Source organism: Gastrolobium bilobum, unplaced genomic scaffold (assembly GCF_033153095.1).
Source record: "Gastrolobium bilobum isolate Gb01-03AN ecotype WA unplaced genomic scaffold, APGP_CSIRO_Gbil_v1 utg11162, whole genome shotgun sequence".
NCBI classification, from domain to species: Eukaryota; Viridiplantae; Streptophyta; class Magnoliopsida; order Fabales; family Fabaceae; genus Gastrolobium; species Gastrolobium bilobum.
The window spans coordinates 39,712-54,628 of record NW_026897605.1 but is presented as its reverse complement, the minus strand read 5'-3'; the positions used below and the strand labels follow the sequence as shown (position 1 = coordinate 54,628).

At 33.0% G+C, this 14,917-nt stretch overlaps 1 protein-coding gene across 1 annotated transcript; it reads left to right on the top strand.

Annotated features, from left to right (window-relative positions):
- Positions 1 to 7,573: 7,573 nt before the first annotated feature.
- On the top strand, positions 7,574 to 11,139 carry LOC133308498 (putative leucine-rich repeat receptor-like serine/threonine-protein kinase At2g24130). Its single transcript, XM_061509125.1, has 2 exons — positions 7,574 to 10,115; positions 10,709 to 11,139. The coding sequence occupies exons 1-2, from the start codon at positions 7,574 to 7,576 to the stop codon at positions 11,137 to 11,139; spliced, it is 2,973 nt and encodes a 990-aa protein (XP_061365109.1).
- Positions 11,140 to 14,917: the final 3,778 nt, after the last annotated feature.

Here is a 14,917-nt window from a genome sequence, read left to right as displayed (position 1 = left end):
TAATGGGCCCAATCCCATTTATTTCAGTGGCTATGTTGGGCCAGATGAGTCGCACACAAACACCTTAAGTTGTCTTAAATTCTAGCATATGTGATTTGGGCCCAATAAGGGATAATGGGCCTAAGTTGGTAAAGTCCACATATTGAGCCAAGAGAGGGTAGGTGGCATCATGAGTCAAGTTGGACTTGATCCATGATGTAACCTAATTAATTTAAATGTTTAATTAATAAAATTAATTTGAATTCTAATTTTGAATCTGAAATTTGAAATTTGAATTTAAATAAAAATAATTTGAATTCTAATTTCGAATTTCGAATTTGAAATTTGAATTTAAACAAAATTAATTTAAATTCTAATTTTGAATTTTGAATTTGAAATTTGAATTTAAAAATAGTCATTAAATTAGATTTAATGAAGATGGTGAAAATAAAGGAAACCAATCAATTAGATTGACTGACCAAAATTAAAGAAATCAATTAATTAAATTAATTGGCTGAAATTGGGGAAATCAATCAATTGGATTAATTAGATAAAATTAAGGAAACCAATTAATTAAATTAATTGGCTGAAATTGGGGAAACCAATCAATTAGATTGATTAGATAAAATTAAGAGAATTACCCAATAAGATTGGGATTTGATGAGGGCGCTGATTTGACCTAGTTTCAGGTTAATGAGGCGCCACATATATGTAACCCTTTTTCTTCCTTAGTTTTGAAACTCTTTTTCTCTAATTTTCTCTACGGAAACCCTAGCCAACAGACACATCAGTGTGGCGGCTATTGCTCCCTCTCTTTGAATAACCAAAGGCACCATCCACTCTCTGTTCTTCTCTTGAGTCTAGCAACCTCCATTGAAGGAAATTGGGCATTCGAAGAAGTGTTCTTCTCTTACAAGATAACAAGGTGGTGTGGATTTCCATCGGAGGACTTGTGATCTTCAAGTCCGAAGAATTGATCAAGAATGCATCTGATCAGGAATAGTTATCTGAATAAAGGTATCAACTTTAAACCCTTACACATGTCTATTGCATGATTCATGGGTTGAATATGATTGAGGGTGGGCAATGGTTCCTTCTTCCCCACAAAATTTTTAATTTTTTCCTCCTTTATGTTCATGGCCTACAATAGGCAACTTTCAAAAAGTACACTAAATATAACTCCCAATAATTGATGGAATCAAAAGAATCTAGAACACCATTTTCTATGACACAAAAGAAATTGTTCTAAGGTCTTTAATATCAAAACTTTTAGATAGAAAGTTTTTATTTCATTCAATAAACCAACACATTTGCCAGCAAGTCAAATGTCAATTACATAAAGTACTAAAAAATATATATATACTATCACTAACTTTCATGTAGATATATTGGTCGAATATTTTTTTAAAAGTTATATATTTTTTCATACTTTTCTACAATCACTAAAATAATTGAATAAATAAATAAAAAACATGTCTTGATCAAAATATTGAATGATAAATAATCTAATTATGTCTTCAAATTGATTGAAAGAATTAATGAAAGAGTTTATTGATATCGTGAAACAGGGATGCATCAAAATAAACTATATATCAAGATAACTAAATCAAGTTATCACCATAGGGACAATACTATATATGTACTTTCCCTTTTGGGTATAATACACAAACCAAAGTCAGAACTGAGTTCAAAACCACATATGAGTTAATCAATAAACACAACATTGGATTCATAAATCTATTACTCCAACAACTTTGTCTCAAACTAGTGTTCAATCAAAACATGCAATAAATCATTTTGGGTAGGAAATTGTATGAAATAAACAAAAGCGTTACTCCAATTTTAAAGAAATTGAGTAAATACCCTTTTCGATTCTCAGCAAATTTTATGATACCCGCTTTAGTCCATAGCAAATAAAAAGGCTATTCGTGGTCCCTAAGAAATTCAAAATGTACCCATTTTAGTCTTTTTGAGGGACTAATATGGGTCTTTTTTGAATTTATTAGGACCACGATTTCAACTAAATGGGTCCATTTTGAATTTCTTAGGGACCACAAACAGCCTTTTTATTTGCTAGGGACTAAAGCGGGTATCGTTAAATTTGCTGAGAACCATAAAAGGTATTTATTCAAAACAATTTATGAACCAAAACAAGAGATCCCGCTTCGATGGTAAACTCTTATAACAATCCATAAAAACTCTTGCATAGGAATCCATATTGCCCAAAATCATGATACAATTAGGGGTGTAAATAGGCTAAGCTTCGGCTTAAATAGGTCAGGCCTGTGTAAAAATAAAAAACAAAATAAAAAACTTAGGTCTATCCTGTCCTGTTAGCCTTGTTTAGGCCTAAATCAAAAGTCTAGCCTGACTTATATTTTAAAAAAAAAGTCTTGATGTAACATCTCGTTCTAGAACCGGTTTGTTAACATTACGTATGACATTATGCGCAATTACAATCATAGTAATTGAATTAAAGTAATGATAAACTTTTTTCTTTTTATTTATAAACATTTATGTTTAAAATTAATTCCGTAATTAAAACAATTCCAATAACTGTAATCATAACTTAAACTCTGTGTGAAACACCTAATGTAATTTTATTCTAACAATACGTTGTTACCATAGTGTGTCAGGTAGTTCCCTTAGACTGACAAGGCTTAAACAATTTTTATTGTTATTCAACACTAAACACCTCCACTTTTTAGTTTACTTAAGGAATTTTATACTATTTCTGTGGTCTTCATTTTCCAATATGTTATAGATTTCTTTGTTAGCTACGAGTGGGTTCAAACCGCGCTCAAATCGGAGCACCGTAGCTCAAGTTATGAATTTTTTTTATAAAAGTGCTGAATTTCACGGGGGGGTCCCGCGCTCGTAGTGCGAAACCCGCGCTCATAGCGCGGGAACACTGCCTCCTCGCGTCGTCCCGTGCTGACAGCGCGAAACCCGCGCTCGTAGCACCACGGTCTGAAGATTTCATCCTACATTGATATTTTACCTGTAACTTGAGTTATACTTATCTGATTGACACAATCTTGGTCTCGTTGGAAAGCTAATAAAAAGATCTATAACTTTTATCAGGACACAAGGGTCCAAACCTGTCATATAGGATATGAAAAATGGACAACAAGACATGATATCTCTATTTTTACATGAATTTTCAACCTAAAGGTCTTATTTCACCTAATTGACATCATACAATCGCTTCAATACATGATTCTTAGCTATTTCAAGACACACATTTATCAAATAGGCATCCATGCCCTTCCATCATATATACAATAAATATAATATTACACAATATCCAAGTGTCTTTAATACATAACCATGAGACTTAGATACAAAATACTATGATCAAATCCTTGGTTCTCATCAACAAAAAAGATATCAAAGGAGATGAGCATAGGCTAAGTCCACCAAAATACAACATGATGTACACATATCAAATGGATTTCGAATGTGAATCCTATACATGGAACTACTAAATGACATGCATAACCAAAATAATGCAACATCCTCATGCATCAATCTAATACAAGTATGGCCACTTGCCACCAGAGGCTCCTACAACATCTGTACCTGAAAGGGGGTCCCCATAACACGAGGTGAGATATACGAATACATCTCAGTAAACCAGGGGTCCTTGGAGCATTTCTCCACCCCATAGTTCAATCACAGTATAATAACAATAACCGTAAATAATGCAGTAAATAGATATCCATGCAGTGTGTAAAAATATCTCCAGGAGACATCCCTCGAGCTCTTATGCTATCCTAAGGATACTCAGATGCAAAATAGTTCTACTGACCAGCTAAACTATCAAGTATGAATTACGCATCATCATACAACATACAAAACATAGGGAACCACCATCCTATGCCACACCCAGTGCATACACATACGTATAAAAAGTATTAAACTACTTTATTGCATTTACATACACTATCAACAACCACTACCCATTCCGGGCTTGGTAGAACAATAAAGGATCAACACCCAAGGTCCGAAGGCTTATCTCAATGAGCTTCAAAGCTTAACCTTTGTTCACCACCAATGAGCAATCAATCAAGCTTTACAACAATACCAACAATCAATACCTACATCAAGGTACTAGACAATTTATCAAGGCAATCCAATGAATACCAATATTGTCATCAACCGAACAAACCTATTCACACCACAATGGCATGAGCTTACCAATTCAAGTGAGCTAATCAAGCTCCATGGCTTCCTCCAATGGTTGGTCCTTCAATGTTGGTCTACAAGGCTTAATCCTATCACCACAAGGGACACAAGCAACCATCCAATCAAATCATGGCTCAACAATGCAAGAAACTCCACATGTCCAAGTATGAATTTTTCCAATATATTGAACAACAACCAAATGACAATCTAAGTTCATTTCTACCGTTTAATTATCATTTCTAACAACTTTTACAAAAGGGATTAAGTCTCAATCAAGTTCAAACTACCCAAACTCAAGCCACATTTTCAATATGGAACCCTAAATGTGCATCACCTCAAAACAACAAGATGGGTTTAAATGCTTACCACAACACAACCATAAAAGTTCAAGGAAGGACAACCAAGCAACAAGGAGGCAATGCTTCATCTCTAGATCCTCCAACTTCCAGATTTTTCCCACCAAGAATATCTCACTCCACAATGGCTCCCACTCAAAAATAAGCTAGGATTAACAATGAGGGGAAAATTTGAAGTGGTTTAGGCTTTGGAATGGAAGGATTTGAGTAAGAAATGGATGAGTTATGGTGTAGAGCTCACAACCATGACTTCTCACCCTCTCCTATCTGTTTCCGTCGCAGGTGAAGAAGAAGAATGAGGCTTGGATCATGTTATTTCAACTTAACATAGGTTAAGTTATTTCCACCGGGTATCAGCTAATCTATCTAGTTAACTCCGTTCTCTTTCAAATTTTACCCAAAGTTCTGAAATATTTTTCTAGGAATATTTCCACTTTACTTTTATATTTTGGGTACTTTTGCCTACACCCAGTTTTACTCCATAATTTTCACTGACTACACTTTTTACCTCAAAAGTGACCATAATTCCTTTAATTAGATAGTTTACCTAATTTAACCCACTAATATAAGATTAATTGCCTAATTACATGCAATTAATTAAATTTCATGGTGATGGATATTATACTTGACATAGGCCTGTTAGTCTGTTTAAGCCTATTAAATATTTAATTATTAAAAAAATAACTAAAATAATATTACTTTATTATTCAAAATTATTAAAATAATAATTTTCTTTATTTTATTTAAAATAAATAATAAGATATAGACTGGCCTGTAGGTTTATAGGCCCGACACACACGAAAAAGCATATGGTCTGCTTTCTAAATCTATGGAGAAGTGTTGCAAAATATCTATGGTACATATGTGGATGACTTTAGCTATTCATATGCCTCATAAAGTGTAGATGATGACCTTTGATTTTCCATGACCTTTGATATACAATGTAACATCACACAATGATGTATTAAAATGTAATCACTCTCCTATTCATGTTTAGGGTCTTATATAAGTACATAACTTCTAGGAAAGATGGGATGATTGGTGGAATAAGAATTGAATTACATTCACATACTTTTTAAGTTTTCATTCCTTGATCTTCCCATATTTTCTCTCTTCATTTCTCTTTCTATTTTTTGTCTCATTCCATTTTATTACATATCTATTAATTTTATTTATCATTGTTTACTAATTTTATTTATTTATTATCATTATTAATACTTAAATTTAAATTCACCGTTTAGTTTTGGTGGTTTCCAAATGGTGTTTTCAAAATAGAAAAGTCTTTGATAAAGATATTATATTTGAACCCATTATCAACTTCTCCTTAAAAGGCATGTTGTTGAGAAAACTAATATAATGGTAACTAGAATGAAAAATGTTGATTCGATGTGTACAATTGTCATGATTCTTATCAATTAGTTACTCATCCTTGATTATGATTAATGATAGAACCTATGCATGAAAGATTTGAACTATTGATGAGCATAATAATTGATCATGTGTTGATTAAATCATTAGGTAATATAAACAGAAAAAAAAAACGAAAATCTAAGTTGGAGAATGTTGGAAAAATAAATAACTCGTGTGATACATCAATATGAGAAGTTAGTTTCCCAAATAGCAATAACCATCAATTTAATGGAATTTGAATATAAGGGTAATTGTTCTATCTGTTCATAAGGTTTTTCACAACATTTGCCATTACTACGGGCAATGATTGAAAGGAATAAACAAGGGACTAAGTGGCTTTTATGCAGATATCTTTGCTCTGCAATAATGGATCAACGTGAGTGCCAAATTCATTCCTTACATATTGATGATCTACTAGTAAATACCATAAAATTTAAAGATCAATGTCCATGTTCTTTAATAACTTATGTTCTGATATGTAACCTTTATGTATCATACTTATAATTGTTGAACATGAATGTGTATGCTTAAAAAAACCAATAATCATTTATCTAAAGGGTTTTATAAGAGTTATGTTGTAGGAAAAATGATTGTGTTATGTTATAGAGATTCGTTTTGCGTGTCAAAGTTTTTTTTTTTTTTTGCTGCGGGCCCCACAAATTTTTGTGTATGTAGGAAACTTTTTATGGTTATGTTAAATGATAGATGATAAACCCTTATTTAAATGATAAGGAACTTATATTTTGTTATATCTTGAGTTAAAGTTTTGGGAATGAGAAAAAAAAAAAAAAAATCTTTAAGAGAGCCAAAAATTGAACTCTACTTTGTCGTTTCATCCATTACTCGGCAATTCACATCAAAACTTAGTGCTCAAATCAAAACACGTCATGACACCCGACAAACATACCAAATCCAATACCGCCAATTGTAAAGTCATTAAGTCATAAATAGTCCTCTATATGCGTGCCTATTAATTAACCCAAGATTATCTAAATTATCGGCACACAATCCACTGCTTCTTCAACTCAATCCAAAAAGCAAATGAGAATGACAATAAAGCTTAGTACAAAATTATTATTTTATGGGTTATATTTATCTTATTCTACATGAGATAACTTATTTTTCTACACACATAACAAAGGTGGATCACACTTTTATTTTTTCTCTTTCCAATCATTTGTGGGTCCCTCTTATAATTTTGTTTCACTAACATAAGATAACACATCTCCAACAACATAAGAAAAATAATTCCCTTATTTTATATAAACATTAATGAATAAAAAATGAATGTTAGTGTTAGGCCTACTATGCTGACATGTATACCACTATTGCCAAACTTCCTTAACATTGCTCATGTTGTTCTATCTTGAGTACCCCACGTGTAATGCTTAGATAGGTCAATTTCAAATTCCAATGTCATAAATCACTTCAACAATAGTTAGGCATAACAAGGTTCAGATTTTTCCACCACTACTGCTTTTTTTTTTTTTTTTTTTTATCTTTTTAGTCCTCAGGACTCCTTATATTAAGCTACATTAAACTTGCACATACCAATTCCTGTGTGTCTTTCTCTGATATTCATAAGTTTCCTTCATTTTTATGTTTTTTTTTTAAGAGAAACGACATTAATTCATGCTATGATGGGTTTGCTTCCATTTTCAATGGTACTATTTCTCTATTTGGCCATTGCTCCTTGTAGAGTTTATGGGGAGGAAAATGTTACAATAGTGAATGAAAAAAATTCACTAGTTTCATTCATGTCAGGCATTGTTTCTGACCCTAAAAACGTTCTAGAGACTTGGAATTCACCAGGTGTTCATGTTTGCAATTGGTTTGGTGTCAAATGCAACAATGCAACTAACAGGATCATAGAGCTTGATCTTAATGGTAGCTCACTAAGGGGTACCATTTCCCCTGCTCTTGCAAACCTCTCTTCCTTGCAAATTCTTGATCTTTCTGAGAATTTTTTTGTGGGTCATATTCCAAAAGAACTGGGCTATTTAATTCAGCTTCAACAACTCAGTTTATCTTTTAATTTTCTTGAAGGGAATATTCCCTCTGAGTTGGGTTCACTTCACAACTTGTACTACCTTAACTTGGGAACTAATCATCTCAAGGGTGAGATTCCTTCATCACTTTTTTGCAATGGGTCTTCCACATTGAGTTATATAGACCTCTCTAACAATTCCTTGGGGGGACAAATACCCTTGAGCAATGAGTGTATCCTCAAAAAGCTTATGTTCCTCTTACTTTGGTCTAACAAGCTTGTAGGTCAAGTTCCTTTAGCTCTATCAAACTCCACAGAACTTAAATGGCTCGATGTGGAGTCAAATATGTTGAGTGGGGAGCTACCATCTGAGATTGTGCATAATTGGCCACAATTACAATTCCTCTACCTATCATATAATAACTTTGTCAGCCATGATAGTAACACCAACCTTGAAACTTTCTTTTCTTCCTTGATGAATTTGTCCAACATTCAAGCACTCGAGTTGGCAGGAAACAATCTTGGAGGGAAGCTACCTCGTAACATTGGTGATCTTCCGACCAGCTTGTTACAGCTTCACCTAGAAGACAATCTCATATATGGTTCTATACCTCCAAACATTGCCAACCTTGTCAATCTAACTCTCTTAAACATTTCTGGTAACTTACTAAATGGATCAATACCTCCCAGTCTCTGCCAGATGGGAAGGCTAGAGAGAATTTATTTGTCAAATAATTCACTATTTGGTGAGATTCCCTCAACCCTTGGTGGCATTCAGCATCTGGGGCTTCTAGACTTGTCAAGAAACAAGCTTTCTGGTTCACTACCAGACAGTTTTGCTGACCTCCCCCAGTTAAGAAGTCTTTTACTTTATGACAACCAGCTATCTGGAACAATCCCACCAAGTCTGGGAAAATGTGTCAATTTGGAGATTTTGGACCTATCCCACAACAAGATTTCAGGTCTGATTCCTACAGAAGTTGCAGCCTTGACTAGCTTGAAACTATACTTGAATTTATCAAGCAATAACTTACAAGGGCCTTTGCCATTTGAGCTCTCCAAAATGGACATGGTGCTAGCTATTGATCTATCCATGAACAATCTCTCTGGCAGAATCCCACCACAGCTTGAAAGTTGCTTAGCACTAGAGTACCTTAACCTTTCTGGTAACAACTTAGAAGGCCCTCTTCCTGATTTATTAGGCCAATTGCCTTATATTAGAGCTCTTGATGTGTCTTCAAATCAGTTAACTGGCCAAATACCACAGTCCCTTCAGTTGTCCACCACTCTCAAGAAACTTAATTTCTCTTTCAACAAATTCTCAGGGAGGGTCTCAAACAAGGGAGATTTTTCATCATTGACCATAAACTCTTTCCTAGGAAATGATGGTCTATGTGGCTCGGTAAAAGGCATGCAAAGCTGCCACAAGAAACACAGATATCATTTGGTTCTCTTATTCATTCCATTGTTACTATTTGGAACCCCCTTGTTGTGCATGTTTGGGTACCCCAGAATTATTAAGTCAAAGGTCAGAAAGCAATTGGCAATAGTTAGCAGAGGGGACTTGGAGGATGAAGATGAGGAAACAAAGGAACTTAAGTACCCAAGAATTTCATATAAACAACTTATTGAAGCCACTGGAGGCTTCAGTGCTTCAAGCCTAATTGGTTCAGGAAGGTTTGGACAGGTCTATAATGGAGTTCTCCGAGATAATACAAGAATTGCAGTGAAGGTATTAGATACATCAACAGCATGCGAGATTTCAGGTAGCTTCAAAAGGGAATGTCAAATCCTGAAAAGAACCAGGCACAGAAATTTAATAAGGATCATCACAATATGCAGTAAAAAAGAGTTTAAGGCTCTTGTTCTTCCACTGATGCCAAATGGTAGCCTAGAGAGGCACTTATATCCAAGCCATGGGTTAAGCCAGAGGTTGGATATTGTTCAGATAGTGAGGATATGCAGTGATGTAGCTGAGGGAATGGCTTATCTGCACCACTATTCTCCAGTTAGAGTAGTGCACTGTGATCTTAAGCCAAGCAATATACTACTTGATGACGATTTTACAGCTTTGGTAACTGATTTTGGTATTGCAAGGCTTGTAAAAGGTGATGAGAACATGAACCCCAGTGGCTCAACATCTTTCAGTTCAACACATGGTTTATTATGTGGCTCCCTTGGCTACATAGCCCCTGGTATGTACTTTGTCCAAACATTTTTCTACATTATTTCCTAGGATCATTTGAGAATAGTTGATAGTTTTATGGACTTTTAGTTTATATAATTTACTTGAAATGAGTTTTTTTTATGAGACACTACCCATTATCTTGATTTCCCCATTCTTCACAAGACCCCAATAAATTACTACCCTTCTTTTCTCTATTAAATAAAGTGCAAGTCTTGGAGCAACGATAAGGTTGCTATTTGTAACCGCAAGGTCATGGGTTTGAATATGAAAAACTCTGTGTAAAAATATAAGGATAAGATTGCGTACAATTAACCCTCGTTCCTATCCTCGCAAATCGGGAAGCCTTGTACATAGGGGTTTGCCTATTGTCCTTTTCTCTCTTAAATGAAACGATTATTCAGTTTTTAGTGTCCCTTTCTCTCTTAAATGAAACTCTGTGCAAAAATTCAGTTTTTTTACATTGGGATTTGCCTATTGTCCTTTTCTCTCTCACAACAGCTATTTATAAAAAAGTTATGTGTCTTTTACAAAAAAGAAAAAAGAAAAGAAAAAGTTATGTGTCTCAAGACTCACTATGTCCCTCCTTCATTTTCTTGACAGAATATGGAATGGGAAAACATGCATCAACTCAGGGTGATGTTTACAGTTTTGGAGTACTTCTGCTAGAAATAGTGACAGGTAAACGCCCCACAGATGTCCTTATCCATGAAGGCTCTAGCTTGCATGAGTGGATTAAGAGACAATATCCACACAAGATTGATAACATTGTTGAACAAGCATTGCAAAGGTGCTATCCATCTTGCATGACAAGTCACTGTAACAAAATTGGACAAGATGTTATATTGGAACTCATAGAGTTGGGGCTTCTATGCACACACCCTAATCCTTCAACAAGACCAAGCATGCTGGATGTAGCCCAAGAAATGGGGAAGTTGAAGGACTACCTCTCTAATCAATCCTCTCTGCTGATTGAAGAAGTCAATGCTAAGGTTAATTCTCATGCAGTGAAGATAAATTTAGTTGGAAAGTGAATAGCTAAATTAACATTAGAAGGCACTGTGAATTTGGACCTTTGAATTCATTCAATGTTCTCTTATAATTTGATATGCTTCAAAAGTAATGTTTGTTATCATCAAGCTAACTGGTACAGACTTGTTTCAGTTTAACTAATGATGTCAAGTTTGAATTAAGGATATGTAGTTGCATTAAAAACCATAATAAAAAGAGTTTTTGCCTGATCTTATCCGACTCAACCAAATTAATTGAATAATTGATAAACGGGTGAAAAATTCTAAAAAGAAAATAATGTTTGTTAAAAGTCAAAATTGAAAATGGATCCTCAGACTTTTTGTTTAATATAAGGGATAGGTTATTCTACTAATCACTCTAAACTCTAAAACACTGTTAGATCAGAATCTTAACTAACATTTATCTTTCTCTCTCTTCTTGAGATTATGATCTAACTAACATTTATCTTTCTCTCTCTTATTGAGATTCTTATGTTGGAGGGTGGTAGGCAAAGGTAGGCAGAAAAAGTGATAGGTAGAATAACCTATCCCTTAAGGGAAAAACATCTATCCTTTTAAAGGATATAAGCTTATATCATTTTAGATCCTAACCGTTAATGAGCCAAATTTATTATTAATTAATTAATAATTTTGATCCAATAAATTATAACCGTTGATGGACGAAAATCAACGATTAGGATCTAAAATGATATAAGCTTATATCTTTTAAAATGACAGATGTTATTCCTATCCCTTAATATAATAATGTTATGTAGGAGAAATCCTAACTATACAAAGATAAACAGATGGTAATGATTTTACAACTACCTATCCCAATACCAAATAATGGTAGCTCAGTTGGTGCATATACAAGAATTGAGTAGATGGAAGTGAGAAGATGTGTTCAATTCACCCGAATATCATTTTTGAGAGGTACCCAAATTTCAGATTAATCCACAGGAAACCTATGAAACTATTAAAGGAATAATCTCAAAAAAATAATAAAAAAAAATTACCTATCCCAATATTTTTTCTCTCTCTTCCTTTTATAATTCTTTCATGTAATATGTTAAATAATATATCAAAATTAGAGTTCATCTTATGTAACTGTTTCTCCCATTTTCACATTGCAATCACCTTTTTATGAAAAGTTAAAATTATGATTGTGTTCTGACGTGAAACACGGGGTGAACATTTTAACGGAGAATGGGTCAACCACTTCTCTTTTCTTTATCTGAGGGTCAACCAATACTCTTTTCTAAATGGGTTATTTTCATTTCTTATTGCATCCAAATTCACTCCAAACTACATAACCGTAGGAAGTGCTACTTTTTACTTAAATAAATCCACAGTCGTGAATTATACCTGAACCAACCCTTCAATCCTGTCCTGTGTGTCTTATCGTCTCTCGTAAAAGTGAGGCGTGTGCTTATTGTAGCATCCCTAAAGTGAATTCCACAATCCAATTTCACCACTTGTTTCTCTTTTTGCCTACTCTTCTATATATATATAATTAGTAAGTGGAAGTAGATATAACCACATTATCATTTTAATAAATTGATAAAATCCTCGTCAGCCCTTTTCGGATTTCTCTATCATTCCATTGATTACAGACTAATTCAATTAATTATTATGAATTCAAAAGAATTGGTTCATAACCAGTTCAGAATTGGTAATTGCTTATCAACTAGTTCTTAACCCAAATGAAAATATGAAAAGAATAAGGAAAAAGAAAATAAAGAAAAATAAAAATATGAATGAAATTAGATTTTTTTTAAAAAAAGCAATAAATAATTAAAAATAAAAATAAAATAATGTAAAGTAAAATTAAAGATAAATAAGATTGTCCACCAAAAAAAAGATAAATAAGATTAAAAAGAAAAGAAAAGTAAAAAAAAAAAAAAACTAAAGAAAGAAAAAGACACTAAAAAAATGAATAAAAATAGAGAGAAATAAAAGAAAAAAACAAAAAAAAAAACAATTTGATTCATGAATTGGTTGATTTTTCAAAAACTAGTTCAGTTCGTGAATTAATTTTTGAGTAAATATTCAGCAAATTTTATGATACCCGTTTTAGTCCCTAGCAAATAAAAAGGCACATTGTGGTCCTTAAAAAATTCAAGATGGAACCATTTTAGTCCTTTTGAGGATAATACGGGTCTTTTTTGAATTTGCGAGAGATCACGATTTCAACTAAATGGGTCCATTTTGAATTTCTTAGGAACCGCGATTGGCCTTTTTATTTGCTAGGAACTAAAGCGGACATCATAAAATTTATTGAGGACCAAAAATAGTATTTACTCTTAATTTTTAAACACTGGATTTTTAAGATGCAGTTCAGTTCATTTCTTTTGACTATCCCAAAAATTGGTTTTGAATGAGTTCTAAACCCAAATAAAAAGTATAAAAAGATTGAAGGAAAAAAATCTAAAAATGTAAATGATACTAATTTTTTTTAAAATATAAAAAAACTAAAAAGAAAAATAACAATAAAAAAGAGAGAAAAAGACATAACGACAAAAAAGAAGGAACTAAATAAATAAATAAACAAGATAAGAAATTTAAAGAAAAAACAAAAAAGGGGAAAAAAAGTATTTGACTCATGACATAGTTCTTTTGGTTCTTTTCCATACCACCAATTTTACATACCAATACCATTTCCTCAGAGGTTATCACTGAGGTGACATTTGGTTCTCACTCAATTTACGGATTGAAATATTAAATCTATGATGTCCCCTCCTAGAATTTGTATAATTAAACCCTAGGTGCATATTACAGCACGAGTTAACCATATAACACTACTAGGTTCAATTAGTGTCAAGGGACACCAAAATAACTGCAGCAGAGCAAATCAATATTACTTATAATTTACTAAAAACAAAAGTGAGCAAACTTTTGAATTTATATACTTGAATATATTTCTACATAATTTCTCGGGAAGAATTCCAATAATCCAAGAAAATTTGTAATTATTCAACAATTATTAAATGATTGTAGCTCAGTTAGCGTCAAGGAACTGAGTAGGTAGGGTGATAACATGTGTTCAATCTTCACCAGTACTATTTTTAGAAGGAGTTTAAAACTTTAATCCCAAGACCTGTCCCGAATCGAACTAGTCACGAAGCGATGAACCGATTGAAATATTTAAAAAAGAAATTATAAATTATTTAACAACTATGTTAATTAAATATTTATCGTTGCCGCCCATTCCATGTGCATCACGAATCTTCTACTCTACGCTATTTCACATTGTGGTTTGAAATCATCAATATGATTTTACACATTGATGGAATCATGGAAGCTTTTATTCATAAATACGCTACCCTACCATGTTGCGGGAATGGATCATGTGATATGAGGTTATCTCATATAATTTCAATCGTCTAAATAAAAATAAACAGCGATGAGAAAATATATTCAGATAAATAATAAAAAAAAGAATTATCGTTTTAAACACTTGAAGTCCTTTCACATAACTTCGTGTTTTTCTTTTTTCTTTTTTGGATAAGATAATAAGGAAACTTCATGTTAATTAAGAGGATCCATTCTCGTATGTTCCAGCAATTTCCTTCCGTGTGTGCTTTCAAGTAATTTATACATAGTGCAGGGAATCTTGTCAAGTCTTGCATTAACAAAAATAGTTAAATAAATAATTGTAGGGTCATGCACCAAGCTGCTGTAGTTCTTCTACATGTTATTAGGAAATCTCATCAATAGATTGGGTTAGGTATCTATGCACATTATATAATTTATGTCAAAATATGGTACTCCATAATTTAGACAGGATTAAAATTCAAAGGAG

Excerpts from the sequence above, each read along its gene's own strand:
- LOC133308498 (XM_061509125.1), top strand. The coding sequence starts at position 7,574 with ATGGGTTTGCTTCCATTTTCAATGGTACTATTTCTCTATTTGGCCATT. Across the intron at positions 10,116-10,708 it reads CCTTGGCTACATAGCCCCTG|AATATGGAATGGGAAAACAT; the intron begins GTATGTACTTTG and ends TTTTCTTGACAG.